This window comes from Cebidichthys violaceus, unplaced genomic scaffold (assembly GCF_023349555.1).
Source record: "Cebidichthys violaceus isolate CVI_PGR_0920_01 unplaced genomic scaffold, fCebVio1.0.p SCAF_1, whole genome shotgun sequence".
NCBI classification, from domain to species: Eukaryota; Metazoa; Chordata; class Actinopteri; order Perciformes; family Stichaeidae; genus Cebidichthys; species Cebidichthys violaceus.
In genome coordinates, this window is record NW_027176262.1 from 7,392,865 (window position 1) to 7,407,283 (window position 14,419).

A 14,419-nucleotide genomic window follows, 5' to 3' on the forward strand; every position below is an offset into this window, starting at 1 on the left:
GATCAGTGGGCACTTTACATCGCCACTGTGACGCCCAAATAAGGTCCCAAAGGAGAACAACGCCTCTTTTATCTCTTTGTCAGGGAGATAGTCTCTCCCCTCTCTTCCCTGTCCCCTCTTTCACTCTATCTTTGTCCTCACTCTCGCTCTGTCTTATCTCTCTCGTCTCTCGGTATAAAACAAAGATCTCGAGGCAAAGACTTCCATGTGATACATGTTATTTGTGTTGATTCCACTAATGTAACATAATAATTACAAGCCATTGTGCAATCATTTTTAGTGAGCACTAAACATTTGTGGTACCAATTAATCAGGTACACCTGTAAAGAATAATGCATTCTACAGTAAGTAACCCTTCAATTAATCCTGTTTAGCCTCTTTGTCATCCCTTTTTCTGTTAATCATATTTTGAAGGCTTATGATATTCAGTTTCTTAAGGCTGTATTAGAAAGATGTATGTAAATTGGGTAGGAAAAACACAAGGAACACCCACACTGTAATGTCTAATTAAAGAATGGATCAAGTTTTTCTAACATAATTTAGAGGTATATAATTGTCTGGCCATCTTAACAGAGAAAAACATTTATAATCAATGCTATGTGCACTTCACTGAGATTTTGTGTTGGTAAATTTCCTTATTTACTTCAAAAAAACAAATATTTCCGCAAATGTGAGCTGAAAGAAGTGGTGTTTTCAATTTCATTAATTTACGTAATTTTGATAATTTCTCATCTGAAGTGGAAAAGGATGTGCTTTAGAGGAGACTATTTTAACATGAGCAACATGTAGTCTTACCGTCTCATAGTCATACCACACAGCATCCGGGATATATGCCCACACCTTGTCCACACCCTGCAGAAATCAAGAACAAAATGTTTCTTCATATGTGTTGAACATTTGTTTTTGCCATTGAAAACAACAGTATTCACCTCTGATTTGTTAAGTAGACATAAATAGGTGTCAGCTTTGTGTTCTGTGTGAAAGCATGCCTGTTTGACTTGTGTTTGCAGCCAGTAACACCGGCTTCCGCTCCCTGCACAAATCCTGACACTTTAATCTTATACAGGCCTAAACAGGAGGATGGGAGCCACAAAACACAACAAAGAAAGCATGGATATTTCTTGCTGCTATAAATCACTGCGACATAATAATAAATAAGAAGAAGATAAAATGTTTCTATCACGGAGAGTTATTTCAAAACTGCCTACCATCTGATATAAAGTATCCTCAAAACCCATTGTGACATTTCAGTCTACAGTGCTATGATGCAACAGATGATGGAAAAGACAGCATCAAGGGACGACTGATAGGTAACAGCCTTTGATAGCTTAAGGTGGTGGACAGACAGGAACAATCAATAGAAGAGCGCCAAGCCTTTGATAGCTTTGTCACTTCTCTGCTCTTTCTGACAAGGCAGAACAGAGAGGGAGAGAGATAAACACAGAGAGCGCAGCGAAAGAAAGAGCGAACCAGAGGTCCTTTTCAAAACAGACCAAATTGTGAAATACACTATGTCAGCTGTGTAGGCCTAGACCGTCTGTCAAAGGCACGGATGGCACCTCTCTCTCACTCTCTTTCTTTTCATTGAAAGAACGAGAGTGAGAGTGGCCCTCTGAGGCCTGTTAATAGGAACAAGAAAGAGGGTTGACAGGAAGCCAAGGAAGAACGAGAGAAGATGAGGAACAAAGGATATATAAACAAAAGCAAATCATTTGAAATTCAAAGCACCTCAAAAGTACATGAGAAACTATATAAGAACAAAATAAGATAGAAACATATTGCTACAATGTCCTACTAACCAAATGAAATGACTTCATGCCCTCTTTAGGCTCCACAATTGAAGTTTTAAGGCAGATCACCTGTCACAAGCGCTGCACAGCCTGTGGGGTGACAGCCTGGGGAAATGGATGCTCCCCCTATACCTTGTTTTCTGGTGTCTGATTTGCTCGCGACACTTATCAATCACCACACTGACTAATGGGAAGGGACTGCAGGACCTAGCATGGCTGCTAACTTTGATTGAGAGGGACAAGGCATGAGGCCCGTACCCTCATTTGGAGTGCTGAAGCTCAGTTAGCCATGGGGTAAGATTTGATCAGGTAGGCTAAAGATTCGTACTGGCAGAATGATCAGATGGTAGCTGAGGTAGATGAGAGAAGAAGTGAGGGTGAGCGAGAGAGGAGGAAAGAGAGATGGGATGAAATGAAATGGGATCATAAGGATGAGTTGACAGCAGCTGATTAAGAGAATGCAGATGAGATAAGGGAGCTACTGCTTGATGAAAGGCTGAGCTAAAAAAGTAAAGGGAGCAATGGGCAAGTAGAGGGGGGAGAGTGGAAGCATGGATGAAGACTAGAGGGGATGACAGAGAGAGAGAGAGTAGGAGATCTCCCCAGTTTATCACAGAGATCAAGGTTAAAGCATCGACTGATCTGAATGATGGAGCAAGAGCATCATTAGAGAAAGGGAGAGGCAGGCGGACAGAGCGATAAATAGAAAGCGACAGAGAGATATGAGAATAATGAAAAGAGAAAAGTGATGGTAGGATGTGAAGGGTTGTTAGAGATCAGCTTGTGACCTCGCTCAAGTGGCTGACACTATCTCTTCATGTGGCCCTTTCACAGCCTGATGTATCTGGAACAGATAGTGGGCGCTCTGTTCTTAATGCCTGCCCTTACCCTGTCTTAAGCCACAGCACTGCGGCTCAGCAGCACACTGTCACCAGACAAGATGAATATTCAGCCACATCGGACCTGTCATTTGGAAAGAGTCCTTTTTTAAGTGGCATTGCTTGAGGTCAGACATGTTTTTAAAGCGTATGCCAGTGTGCTACACTGCACTGCTTATTTTTCTACAACAGATATACAAAATCACACTAATTGACAATGGGTGACCTTGTGCCCATTGTGACTGTATTGGCTATACTATGCCATTCATCTTCATTTCACTCAGATCTGTTTTTTTTCTGCCTGCTGGCTTGGGCCTATTTGTTATTTTTCTGCATGCCATGAACTTCAGTATTCAGAAGTGGGAGGGGAGATTCACATGAGGTCTTGTAAGTATTGATTGTAAGAGTGGATCGAGCAGCATGGTGCATCTTTGGTGTTTTGCTCGGGTTTGGTTAAACCCAAATTCTGGGCGCATGAACAAATGTTACTCAAAAGCTTACAAACACTGGTGGAACATCTGTCGATGATATGTTGGACAAATTGATTTGAAATGTGAACACCCTCAAGCAGAGAAAAAAGAAAACAATTTTCTGTATACGGCACACGCTGTGGTGTGAACGACTGGTCTCGAATGTAGAGCTGTCCAAATGTGTCATGATGCATTAAGTGAGAACTGTAGGCCTGAATGCATCATCTGTACATGTTTGGGACTGGCAATATTAGATGCCCTCTTATAAACAAACCATGCAGTTGTTTACAATGTCACCCAAAAAAAAAAGTTACACATGACAACAACATGGTTATCAAGTATTTCTGAATAACTTTATCCAGTACACTGTGAATTCATCCGTGACAATTCTGTACCATCACAAGCAAGGTAATAACTTTCATATTGTAGGCATTTCTCTCTAATCGTCAGTGTCACGATCTTGGTTTTGGTTTAGTTTGTTCCCTGTTTTATTTTGAAATTTCCTGTCTCTTGTGTCTTGTGTTTATTTGACTTCCTGTCTTTGTGATTTGCCCTCCTTTTTTTCTATGGATCACCTGTGTTGGATTTGTCTCGTCAGCCTTGTTCTGTTCCCTTGTTGTTTCTTCCACCTATCAGCTTTCAGCCTGTCCTTGTGTCTGCCCACCTGTGTCTTGTTGTCTGACTAGTTTGTTGTGTATTTATGGTCCTGTCTTTTGTCTGTTGATTGTCGGTTTGTCTGCTATGTCTCCTGTTTGTATCCCTTGTGCAGTTGTATTTACCTGATTCTGTTTCGTATCGTTTTTTATTAAATCACAGTTTAAGATCCCTCTGTTCTCTGTGTCTGTGTGCATTTGGGTCCATCCTCTGTTGGCCATTTCTACAGACCATGACGATCAGGGCACTTTAATGATGCAGAGCACAGTGCTTTTACAGAGAAAATAAACAGGTGGTTGGTCATAATTGATGCCAGGCCCTAAAACACCCACTTATAATGGAATTATCTTCATCCCATTCAGTAAACAACTTCACTACAGTTGAGCTGTGTCTCTTGCTCTGAAAGGACCCAAAGTAGGGGCACTTTTGACAGCTATTAATTTGTTTTGTACGTCTTTTTTATTCAAATTACAACCTGCACAGTCACCTTATGGCCTTCCTTGTCCCTTCCCCTCAGACCAACTCGAGCCATGAGGCACTGCAAGCATCAACCCTCCACTTCTTGTATTAGAAACTTTTCCACAATCACACTGATTGAAGCTACTTTATCCTTGGCCCCACTATGAATCCAATTCGCTTTCCACTATTCTGTAATTCACAAGAGGCCATGCTAAATTGCTTATTAATCAGGCCACTTTGACATGACCGCAATCGCTGTGTATGCACGAATACACATGCACGTACAGGCACGCACATTTACTAGTACACACAGGTGCACGCATACACACACACACACTGAGGCAAACATGCACAAACACGCATATACACACTTCTATCTACACTTCTAATCTGCTGGTAATGAGGTCAGTGCTCTCATTAGAGTTGAGAGAAAAGAGGGAGGATATGAAAGAGAGAAGAAAGAGGGATGAGAGGAGGGGAGGGCAACAAAGAAAATCCCATGTCATGTTTTCCCAGCGGAGGTCACGGTATGTGTGTGTGTGTGTGTGAGAGAGTAACTGATCATCTCATCTGCATCATCTGCAAGACATTTCTCTATGTACTACATGTAAATTTCCATATGTACTGTAGCTGTATATGATGGTAGTTTCTGTGTCTAGATGTGATATAGTACGGTCATCAAAGTGCGTTTTGAGTGTGCGCATGCATTTGAAGGACCAACGCATGTTCAGAGCTTTTATTTGTCGTTTGTGTGTTGGCTGACCGGGTGTAGCACAGGTGTGATGAGCAGGTGTTTTCCCCAGAGGAACTGCTGGTCCACTGTCCAGGTGGCACTGTCGGAGTAGAATCTTGGGAGTGACAAAGAAGAGTATAGAATCAGTTAGATGTGTTTTTCATCATGTTCCTGCAAATAAAATAAAAAATAAAGATTTTGAACTACAATCATTGTGTAAAGGCATCATGTCTCTTATCAAGTACCTACATTGTCACTGACAACCTTTGAGGTAGTGCATTTTTACTGTTTCCACCATCATAATTAATTAAAGAATCAATAGTTTTCAAATGTCACAAAGTGAAAATAAAATAAAAAATACATGTTGTGGTCAACTTAAGCTTGCAGCCTATGATTTAGACGCAAGAACGTTTACTCAGCTCATGAGGTCACCATACATTTCTGACAGACACGTAATTTCCATAGTTGGACAATCTAAACATGCATAACAGTCATGGCCCTAACAGGCAAACATGCATACTATGAAATACTTCCTGCATCACCTTTAGTAAAGAAATAGAGCAATAAAGATATGCTACATGCATATATGGTTGTCCTGCTTTGAATATGAGGAAATTACCTTTTTAATTAGTCTAATATAATCCTGCGTTAGCAAGCTACTGCTGCGCAAAAAGTGCTAAATTACGGTCGTTTAGGTAGTGAAGTTTGTTCAGGCAGAGCACTGAAATCGCGCTTCAACTGTCTGATTGGCATCAGCGGTTTGAATGATTAGCTCATTTCCAGCTAAAACGTCCAATCCATATGCATGCAGGTGTGCGGCGCGGGCCTTACAACCTGTCGCTGGTTTGCTCATTATCTCACGGTAATGCGTTTGCTGCCACAGTTTACCTCACGCGGTCTGTGCTTCTCCACGTGAAAGACTTTTTTTTTTTAATGAGTCAATAATCGCGGTGCACTGCGCGTCTTCTGCTGCCCCTCTCTGCACGCGACTCAGCTGGGTGTCAGACAGCTGTCACTTCAGATGCCGAGAAGCTGAGTTTTCCTGTTTGCTGTGGGATCGCGACCACAATGTCGGGAGACTAGGCTACTCACCAGTCACCGAATATCTAACTACTTGCCACTATACCGGGGTCAAAGGTAAGTGTTTATGGTTGCTTCAGGGTGTGTTTGCTTGACAATGCCAGTGACCTAGCTATGGCTGTGTTGTTGTCAGCTATTTCCGGTTTCAGCTTTGCTCCTCTGCTGCTGTTGTTGTTGTTGTTGTTGTTGTTGTTGTTGTTGTTCCTTATTTGCATTCATGGCCTGTGCATGCTTGCTCAAGATGTTGTGCTGCTGGCTTGCAATCTGCAATGCTGCTGAATATGTGCGTTTTTATTGAAATCTGTGTGTTCATTTTGCAATGACTGTGTAACAGGAGATGACATGCAGATGAGTTAATGTCATATGGTGTCTGGCAACTGCTTGCCTTGGTGCTAACGTCCACAATTATAAGAAGAATAGTCTACTTCAGTTGGGGCTGAATTAGTTTTGGCCATGTTTTGCCCAGCGGTTAGAAGGTGTTTTTACCTCATCTATGCGGAAAAAGATGATCACAATAGAATGCTTTGGTTGGTCAAGCTAAACTCCTGGTGAATGTGTATGTGGTTTGTGTGAAGAGGAGAGGAGGCCTGGCTTGCTAACACAGTTTGCTTCAACTGCTATCTGCTCCACCCCAACCTCCGCTTAAATGTATGTGATATTCCTGATTTAACTAAGATTATTGTTCATTTAGGTGTTTATTCAGGGGATAAGCTCTCTCAGCTGGCTCTTAAATTTATAAATGCACAAAAGCTTTCTTTTCTCCAAGGCTTGCCATGGCCTAACAGTTAAACGATCCTGTTGTGAACAATGATAATAATACAAGAAACAATGTTTGTTAATAGTCTAATATAATCCTGCTTCCCAAAGTGCTAAATAAAGCATAAAGTCAGATCAGGCAGAGCACTGAAGTTCCACTTGTATTGGTAGCGATTTGTGATGTACTACAAAGGTTGGCTCATTCCCAACCGTGACGTCCCCTCATATTCATGCAGGTGTATTGCGTGGACGTTAAGACTGTGACTGTTCATTATGCTCATGTCAACACGTTTGCAGCCACAGCTGACCATAGTCTGTTCTTGTCCTTATGGATGACTACACACCAGATTTCGTCTTGCCACTAGACCAGGGTCATAGGTAAGTGTGTACTGCTGTTTGCTTCATGGTTGTTTGCTCGGCAATGCCGGTAGCTAGCCATGGCTGCATTGTTGTGGGTTTTTTCTGCGTTCAGATTTGCTGCACTGCTGTTGCTGTTCATGATTCAATTTATGATGCGAATGAATTATTGCCATTTATGGCCTCTGTGTGCTTGCAAGTGATGTTTTGCTGCTGGCTGTTTGCAATCTGCTATGTTGCTGAATATGTGCGGTTTCAAATGACATCTTTGTCTATTCATTTGTTATGCATGTCTACACCTTAACCAAAAAAATTAAGTTCATATAGCAGTTGAGTAAATGTCTTGTGATGTCCAAAATGATGATTTAAATAATACTCCAGTATGGGCTGAGTTGAGTTTGGGCACGTTTTCCCCCAGCAGTTTGAGTTTTTCTTCATGCATGCTAAATAGATGATCACTAGAGAATACTTTATCAAACTCAGTTTTATGGTCATTCATACCATAATAGCATTGAAAGCTAAACTCCTGCTGATTGCTAATTTGGATTGTGTGGAGAGAACTCCTGGCTTCCCAACGTCGTTTACTGCCACAGCTAACTCCATCACCCCAACCTCCTCCTATGTGATGTTGTTGATTTAACTAAGATTCATGGTCACATAAGGGGTATTAGCTCCTTCAGCTGACTCCTTGTCGCTTAACTAAGTCTGCGATAACTCCCTCAAACCACGGAGCATTTTCCACCAAACTGTATAACCATTTGCTATAAATGTTAATTTCCTTGAGTGTCCCTGTCTGATATCATGAGGACCGTCTACTTACAATATTTTCAATGACTTACTCGTGCATGACGGGACGTACAACAGTCTCTCCTGTAGTGTGGGCTTTGTAGAAGAGTGTGTAGAGGTAAGGCAGAAGTGTGTAACGTATCGTCAAGTAATGTTTAGAGCTCTTCACCAGTGTTGAGTCGGGACCATACGCTGCTGGATCCTGGGGCTGGAGACAGACAGATGGATTAAAGGGATGAGGTTGATGAACGAGAGGGAAGAAGGGCGAATGGGAAATAAAGATTTGTCTTTTATCCACAGGGGGGGAAAAGGGAAAGAGATGCGGAGATGAAAAAGAGAGCTTGTTTGAACAGGAAAAGGAATAAGTTGGAGGGCAGATAAGGGAAATGGGGAAATGGATTTAGAGTGAGAGGAAAGAAAGGTGTGATGGGAGAAAGGTAAAGAACGAAAAACAATGAACTGTTTTCGTTTTACATCACCAAATCGTTCATAAGTGGACATTAACAGTTATAAAGATTAAAATGGAAATTAACTTGAAATAGGACTAATCTAAAAGCAGCGTTTGCAAAGCGAAAGAGAACTTGAGAGAAAGGAGAAAAAGTGTGCGAGAAAGAAACAGAAGTATGATTTAATTCCGATGATAGTGGAGAGTGAGAGGGTGATTAGCTGCTAACAGGCCGTGCTCCCCTCATCTGGCTAATCATTTATTCCCTCGGCACCTCAGAGTGTGATGAGGAGTGTGTGTGTCTGTGTGTGTGTTTGGACTGGCCTGCATGGCCATGTGTTGGGAGCCATGATTAGGGCAAAGCAAAGGTCACACATTAGCTGTCTCGTTTAGTGGAAATCGTACTTCAGATTCATCATCCTCATGTCCCTGTCCTCCAGCATATACCCCCCCCCTCCCTTCTTCCATCTAACAACACCCCCCCCACCACCCACCCCACCCCTCCTGCATTACCTCAATGCTGTGCTATTTTTGCAGCAGTGATGAGCGTGGAAATGTCACATGAAGAATGTTGTGAGAGCATACATTTTCACGCTATTCAATGCTGCAGACAGACTTTGTCGACCGAGTTATTTGTTCATCTAGCTCAGTATGTTTGATCAATATAAACACTGTAGGCTCAGTGGGTGCTTTTTCTGTGTCTCTCTGTGACATTTTAAATCTGACATTTACATTTATAGTGTGTTTCCTAAAGATAAACATAAATATCACTCTATCCTCATTTTGATTTTCATGATTAGTATTATGATTATTATTGCCAAGTAGTTTTCAGAGTTGGATTTAAAAGGAAAAAGTAAGACAATCAAGAAAAAAATTTGAGTAGATGAAAATTACAATAAAAATGAAAGTTGTGCATTTTTGAGAAGTGGTAGTTTTGTGCATTGCTATTATTATTATTATTATTATTATTATTATTATTATTATTATCTGGTTTCTTTGGCCTTCAAACTGTTTAAAAATAACAAACTCATTTACTGTTTGACAAACCCCATTCGCGATTGTACAATCATAGTTTAGTGAATGAAAGGCAAGGCAGGTCTCTGCATTATGAAGTGGTGAGCATGGAGTCAAAAGGATGGATGCTGCAAACCCTTACATGTCCAGCTATAAAGCTTAGTACCTACAGAAGTAATCCAGTTTAGTGACGTAATCTTTTTAACTTTTTAACTCACCACACTGTTCATGCTTTTCTATTATTTTTCTTTACCCTCTTAGTCATTAGATAGACATAACTGATGATCTTTTTTCTTTAATCAAAAATGTCATTGTTTGAATATTTTGTTTAACAGTCAACCCTGCAATATTGTCTCAATATCGGTAGAGATATTTGGTCAAATATATTGGGATATTATCGCTCTGCCCTCCACATGCAACAAGACCCAAAGCCGGAGTTGAAGGAGGTGGTGCTGTGTGTGAGTGGAGAGTGATTACACTACCCTGATGCCTACTGGGGCCACCTAAACTGAGATTGCCATTTTACAAAACGTTGGCCGTGTAATCGTCACATTGCATATTATGTGATAGTAATTTAACATAATCTAGCATTAATGTTATTTTTTTTTTAATAAAGTGTAAAATCTCAACCTCCTTGAGTATCCTTCTTGTATGGACCTACCGGGCTTTGTTTTACTTCAGGCTCAGTAGTTTTAATACCCCCTCCAGCAATGGACTTTCAATACATATTTCCAGTGTTAAACCCAAAGTCAGCGGTCCCTCTGCACATTTATTGTACAACACGGCTTTACCAGTGCTGGTATGATGACAATCACCATGGATACTGAAAGAAGTTTCTATTTTTTACCTCTTGGCATTTTGTAAAACCTATATGCAATGCTATGAAATGAAGGGTATACCCTGCAGCACTTTACACCAAACAATGGCCATGTGATACACACAAAAAACTGACAGTCTAATAGAAGAATTGTAGAACAGAATGCCTTTACGGTACCTTGTAGCCCTGAGCATTGTGGTTCCGGCTGAAGGGATAGAAAGCTCCCACCTGCATCCAGCGACGACATAACTCTTCACTGCAGTCGTCAAAGAATCCACAGATGTCAGCCCCGATCTGAAACGCAGGAGGGGACGACAGATTGACATTCAGCCAGAACCTACAGTATAGTTCTATTAATGTTACATTTGCTGTATTTGAATTTTATAGAGGATGCTGTGGATTTCAGTTAAAGAATGTGTATTGGAACTGAAATAAAAATGTAGTTCTATTTTTATTATAAATGTCAATCCAGGCGCCTTGAGAAAGTAACCACACTGCATCTGGGGTCAACAAATCTCTTGCAGTTGTGAAAAAGGGGCACTGATAGCTGAACACATACTTTTTAAAATGGCTTTCTTGATGTCCGCTCAATTCAGTCAAGATTTACTGGCAGACAGTAGATGTGGGCAGTGATCTTTATTTACATTAATTTCACAATGGAGTCCAAGAAAGAGACTTCAGTCAAAGGCCAGTCCACAGAGACTGCTTGCTCTCTTTTGTTTACTACTGGCCACATTTTACAACGGACTCAACGGGAGGCTATCGATCCCAACCCCATTTCTCCGGCTCTCTCTTTCTGTCTCTCTCTCTTTGTTTTGTGTGTGTGTGTGTGTGTGTGTGTGTGTGTGTGTGTGTGTGTGTGTGTGTGTGTGTGTGTGTGTGTGTGTGTGTGGAAGAACCTAAAATCTGCTTGACACAGTCCCACCAGGATGTAGTTGGCATCTATAAGACCACCTGACGTGCACAATTGGAGGTGTGTGTATGCGCGTGCATGTATGCGTTTGCGTGTGCATTCAACTCTTTGCTGTTTTCTTGCCTGTGTTCGCACTGCATGCAAGTACATCGAGCGCACTTGGGTACTGACTAGCAGTGTGCTTTTTTTTAGTCTCGTTTTTGGACGAGGTGGTGTTCCCACAAAAGGAACCAGTGTTCTTCCAGACATTTTAATGGATCTTGTTCCAGACACACTTTTTCTTACCTGCCCTCCTGTCTTTATGCTTACACATGAACATAGATCTCAATTAGCTGCTGAATCCTCTTTTGAAAAAGGCAAAAGAGGGAAAGTTTCTAATGCCAGAACTACATGTTAACTAAACTGAAACGCATAATAAGACATACGACTGCCTCAAGCTAAATTGATTTGTTACAAGGTTTTTTTTGTATGATACAAGTGCTCTACATACTGAATAGTGTTCTGTCTTTCATTAATGCTATCGGAAGGGAGTCTGAGCCTCAAGTGAAATGTGCCTGCGTTAATGGATATTTGCTAAAAATGAACCGGCTCCAAGGAGCTCTTGGTTGCCTCGAGTTTTTCTTTTACCCACACCAAATCAATCAAAACAAGACGTTTTCTCCTGCGAGTGTGTGGTGACAATATAAGTATAAAGGCTTGAAACGTGGTCCACATTAAACTGTTGTGACGCAATGTTTATATGTATAGCCCAAGTGAAAAGCTAAAGAGAGATTACTCCTTGCAGTCCTGTTAAGCCCTGTCATGGCATCCAGGTAGAAACTGTTTTTCCTGTCAAACTCACTTACCTTGAGCATAATATGAACAGTGTTTGCCCTTGTGGAGGTTTACTACTCACATAGGGAATCCCAAAGAGCCCGAACTCTAGCATGCCAGGGATGGCCCATTTTATGTCGTTCCAGTTGGCAGCGTTGTCCCCCAGCCAGTGACCCGAATATTTTCCCACACCTGGGAAGGAGGAGCGGGTCAACATCAGAGTACGGTTTCCTCCAAACACACGCTGCAGAGCTCTGTGGGGGGGAGGAGGGGAGGAGGAGTCGGAGCAAGAGAGGGAGAGAAAGAAAGAGGTTGTTAGGATAAAAACAGTTGCAGAGGGTGATTCCAACAGCACAAGGGAGAAACTGATATCAAGCACACATACATGCTCACGAGTAGAATGAGAGAGAATATTTTGGGACAGAGCCAGGGCTAGTTGTACTTTTCTTCTTCCCCATTGTACATTATTATTTAGTTTGCAAAGGGAAATCGAAGCCACATTGATTTCAATGACAATACGGAACCCTGATGATGTTTATGAAATGTGTTTCCTGCCAATAAAACATTTTAATTTTTGGACGGGGAGAAAAAGAGAGAATGTGAGGAAGGAGACAAGTTAAAGATTCAGTACCAAAGGAGTGAGTCACCAACTGGACTTCAGGGGGCATGCATTTCATGTGTATGTGCCCTTGTGTGTTTGTATGTGTGTACCATGTGTATGTTAGTATTATGTTTCCCTTCATACAGTGTGTGTGTGTGTGTGTGTTTTTCTTTGTGCAACTGTGTTTACTGGGCCTTTCTCATTTCTCCATATTTGTGTCTCATTGTCAGCTCGCTCATCTGGCTTGTGACCCAGAAATCAATCTTAGCTCTCCATCATGAAGGACGTCCAAATTCCTGAAATGCACCTTGAATAGCGAGGAGTGCGTAGGCCTGCCGCAGGAGCTATAAGCGCGGAAACACCGGTGTAGTCTTTTTGGCACCAGTGACGTATGAAAGAGGCTGGAATAACTTCAAACAATGGCGGGACTCTACAAATGTGTTCTTTTTGTATTCACAAGTTGTAATAGTAAAATGATCACATTTTCTGCCCTTCACTTTGTGCAGTTTGTGTTCTACAGTCTTGTCACGTTTTGACACATTGTGAATTGAATTCATAGTACATATATAAGCTGTCTTAAACACTGTTATGCTCATCTGTTGCTTTAAATGATTGCTCTGAGGCAAGGATTTCTCAATTGTTAAATGCCTGTTGCCACGACTCCTCTCTCTCCTTGCATCTCTTCCTCACTACCTACATTCGCATCTCAATGGGGGAGGCCAAGACATGAAAAGAGTAGGCGAGGAAAGGAATCAAGGATGTACAAACTGGGAAATGAGAAAGGGTTCTGTGTGGTTTGTGATGGGTAATTGCCAGGAAGTGAAATGAAAAGTGTTGAATTTATTTTGAGTTTAGTTTAAATGCTTTCCTCAACAGTTGGGCTGCAGTGACAGCTGTTTACCATACCTAGGGAGCTCTTCAATGGTTATTTTATTGTTAAGATAGCACCAGGAAGCCCCAACAATGTAAGGTCTATTAATGTAGACTGCACACTTTCTTCCTAAATGTTAATGTGCAGTGGATGTCTTTTATGTGACGGCCTTTCTCTGCGTATAAATCCAAGTAGCGATTGGCTTATCTTGCAGTCAAATATCATAACCTTTTAAAGGCCAGTGTGTAACTACATTTTCATTAGTGTATAATCACCTGAAACTAAGTTTTCAGTGCATTTTTGTGAGCTTAGAATGAGCCCGTCTTATCTAAATAGGGAGCGGTTCCTTTTCACAATCTCTGCCATGTTGCTTCACTTTATTTCTACAGTGGCCCAGAACCGACAAACCAAAACCCCTCTAACGAGAGCCTTTCGCTCTCTAGTTCTTGGACATACTTTTAAAACTGCGGTAATGTGAGCCGCCGAGTGTAAAACCATGGTTCCACCAGCTGCCGTCTGACTACTGTTGCTCCTAAAGTATAGTTACTATGGTAAGGATGGCCTATGAGCAAGGTGAACTGCGTTGCCACGGTTTTGAACTCTGTGGCTTACGTCACAGCTGACTTGAAAAACAAAAAGTTAGCCGAGGGGTATTCAGACGGTTGCAATCTGCAAACACACTGCTAGATGACACCAAACCATATACCCTCTCCCTTTTAAGATGTCACAAAGAACTTTAAATAATATACAGAATGCTGTGCCATGATATTTTTTTTTATCGTGGAATATTCCATTCCTCTCCAGACATGGTCAGGAAAACACTGACACCTGAAAGGTTACAATAGCAATCAAATGCAGTGATTTATTTGTATTATTTTGTATTTGCTTCTGAGATGCATCTGAAAGTGTGTGGCAGTGATGAATCGGCAGAAAATCCCTGCAGAAAATCCCCAAAAGTGGGGAAATGAGGTGAAGGAACTCC

The 14,419-nt window shown here is 41.5% G+C and overlaps 1 protein-coding gene across 1 annotated transcript in view; it reads right to left on the bottom strand.

Annotated features, from left to right (window-relative positions):
- The window catches only part of si (sucrase-isomaltase), a 69,765-nt gene that overhangs the window by 35,340 nt on the left and 20,006 nt on the right, over positions 1-14,419 (bottom strand). Inside the window, exons 16-20 of the mRNA XM_068708737.1 lie at positions 12,048-12,219; positions 10,417-10,533; positions 8,017-8,171; positions 5,015-5,099; positions 796-852 (exon numbers count right to left, since the gene is read on the bottom strand). Of these exons, the coding sequence (XP_068564838.1) occupies positions 796-852; positions 5,015-5,099; positions 8,017-8,171; positions 10,417-10,533; positions 12,048-12,219 (586 nt within the window). The remainder of the gene's footprint in view (positions 1-795; positions 853-5,014; positions 5,100-8,016; positions 8,172-10,416; positions 10,534-12,047; positions 12,220-14,419) is intronic.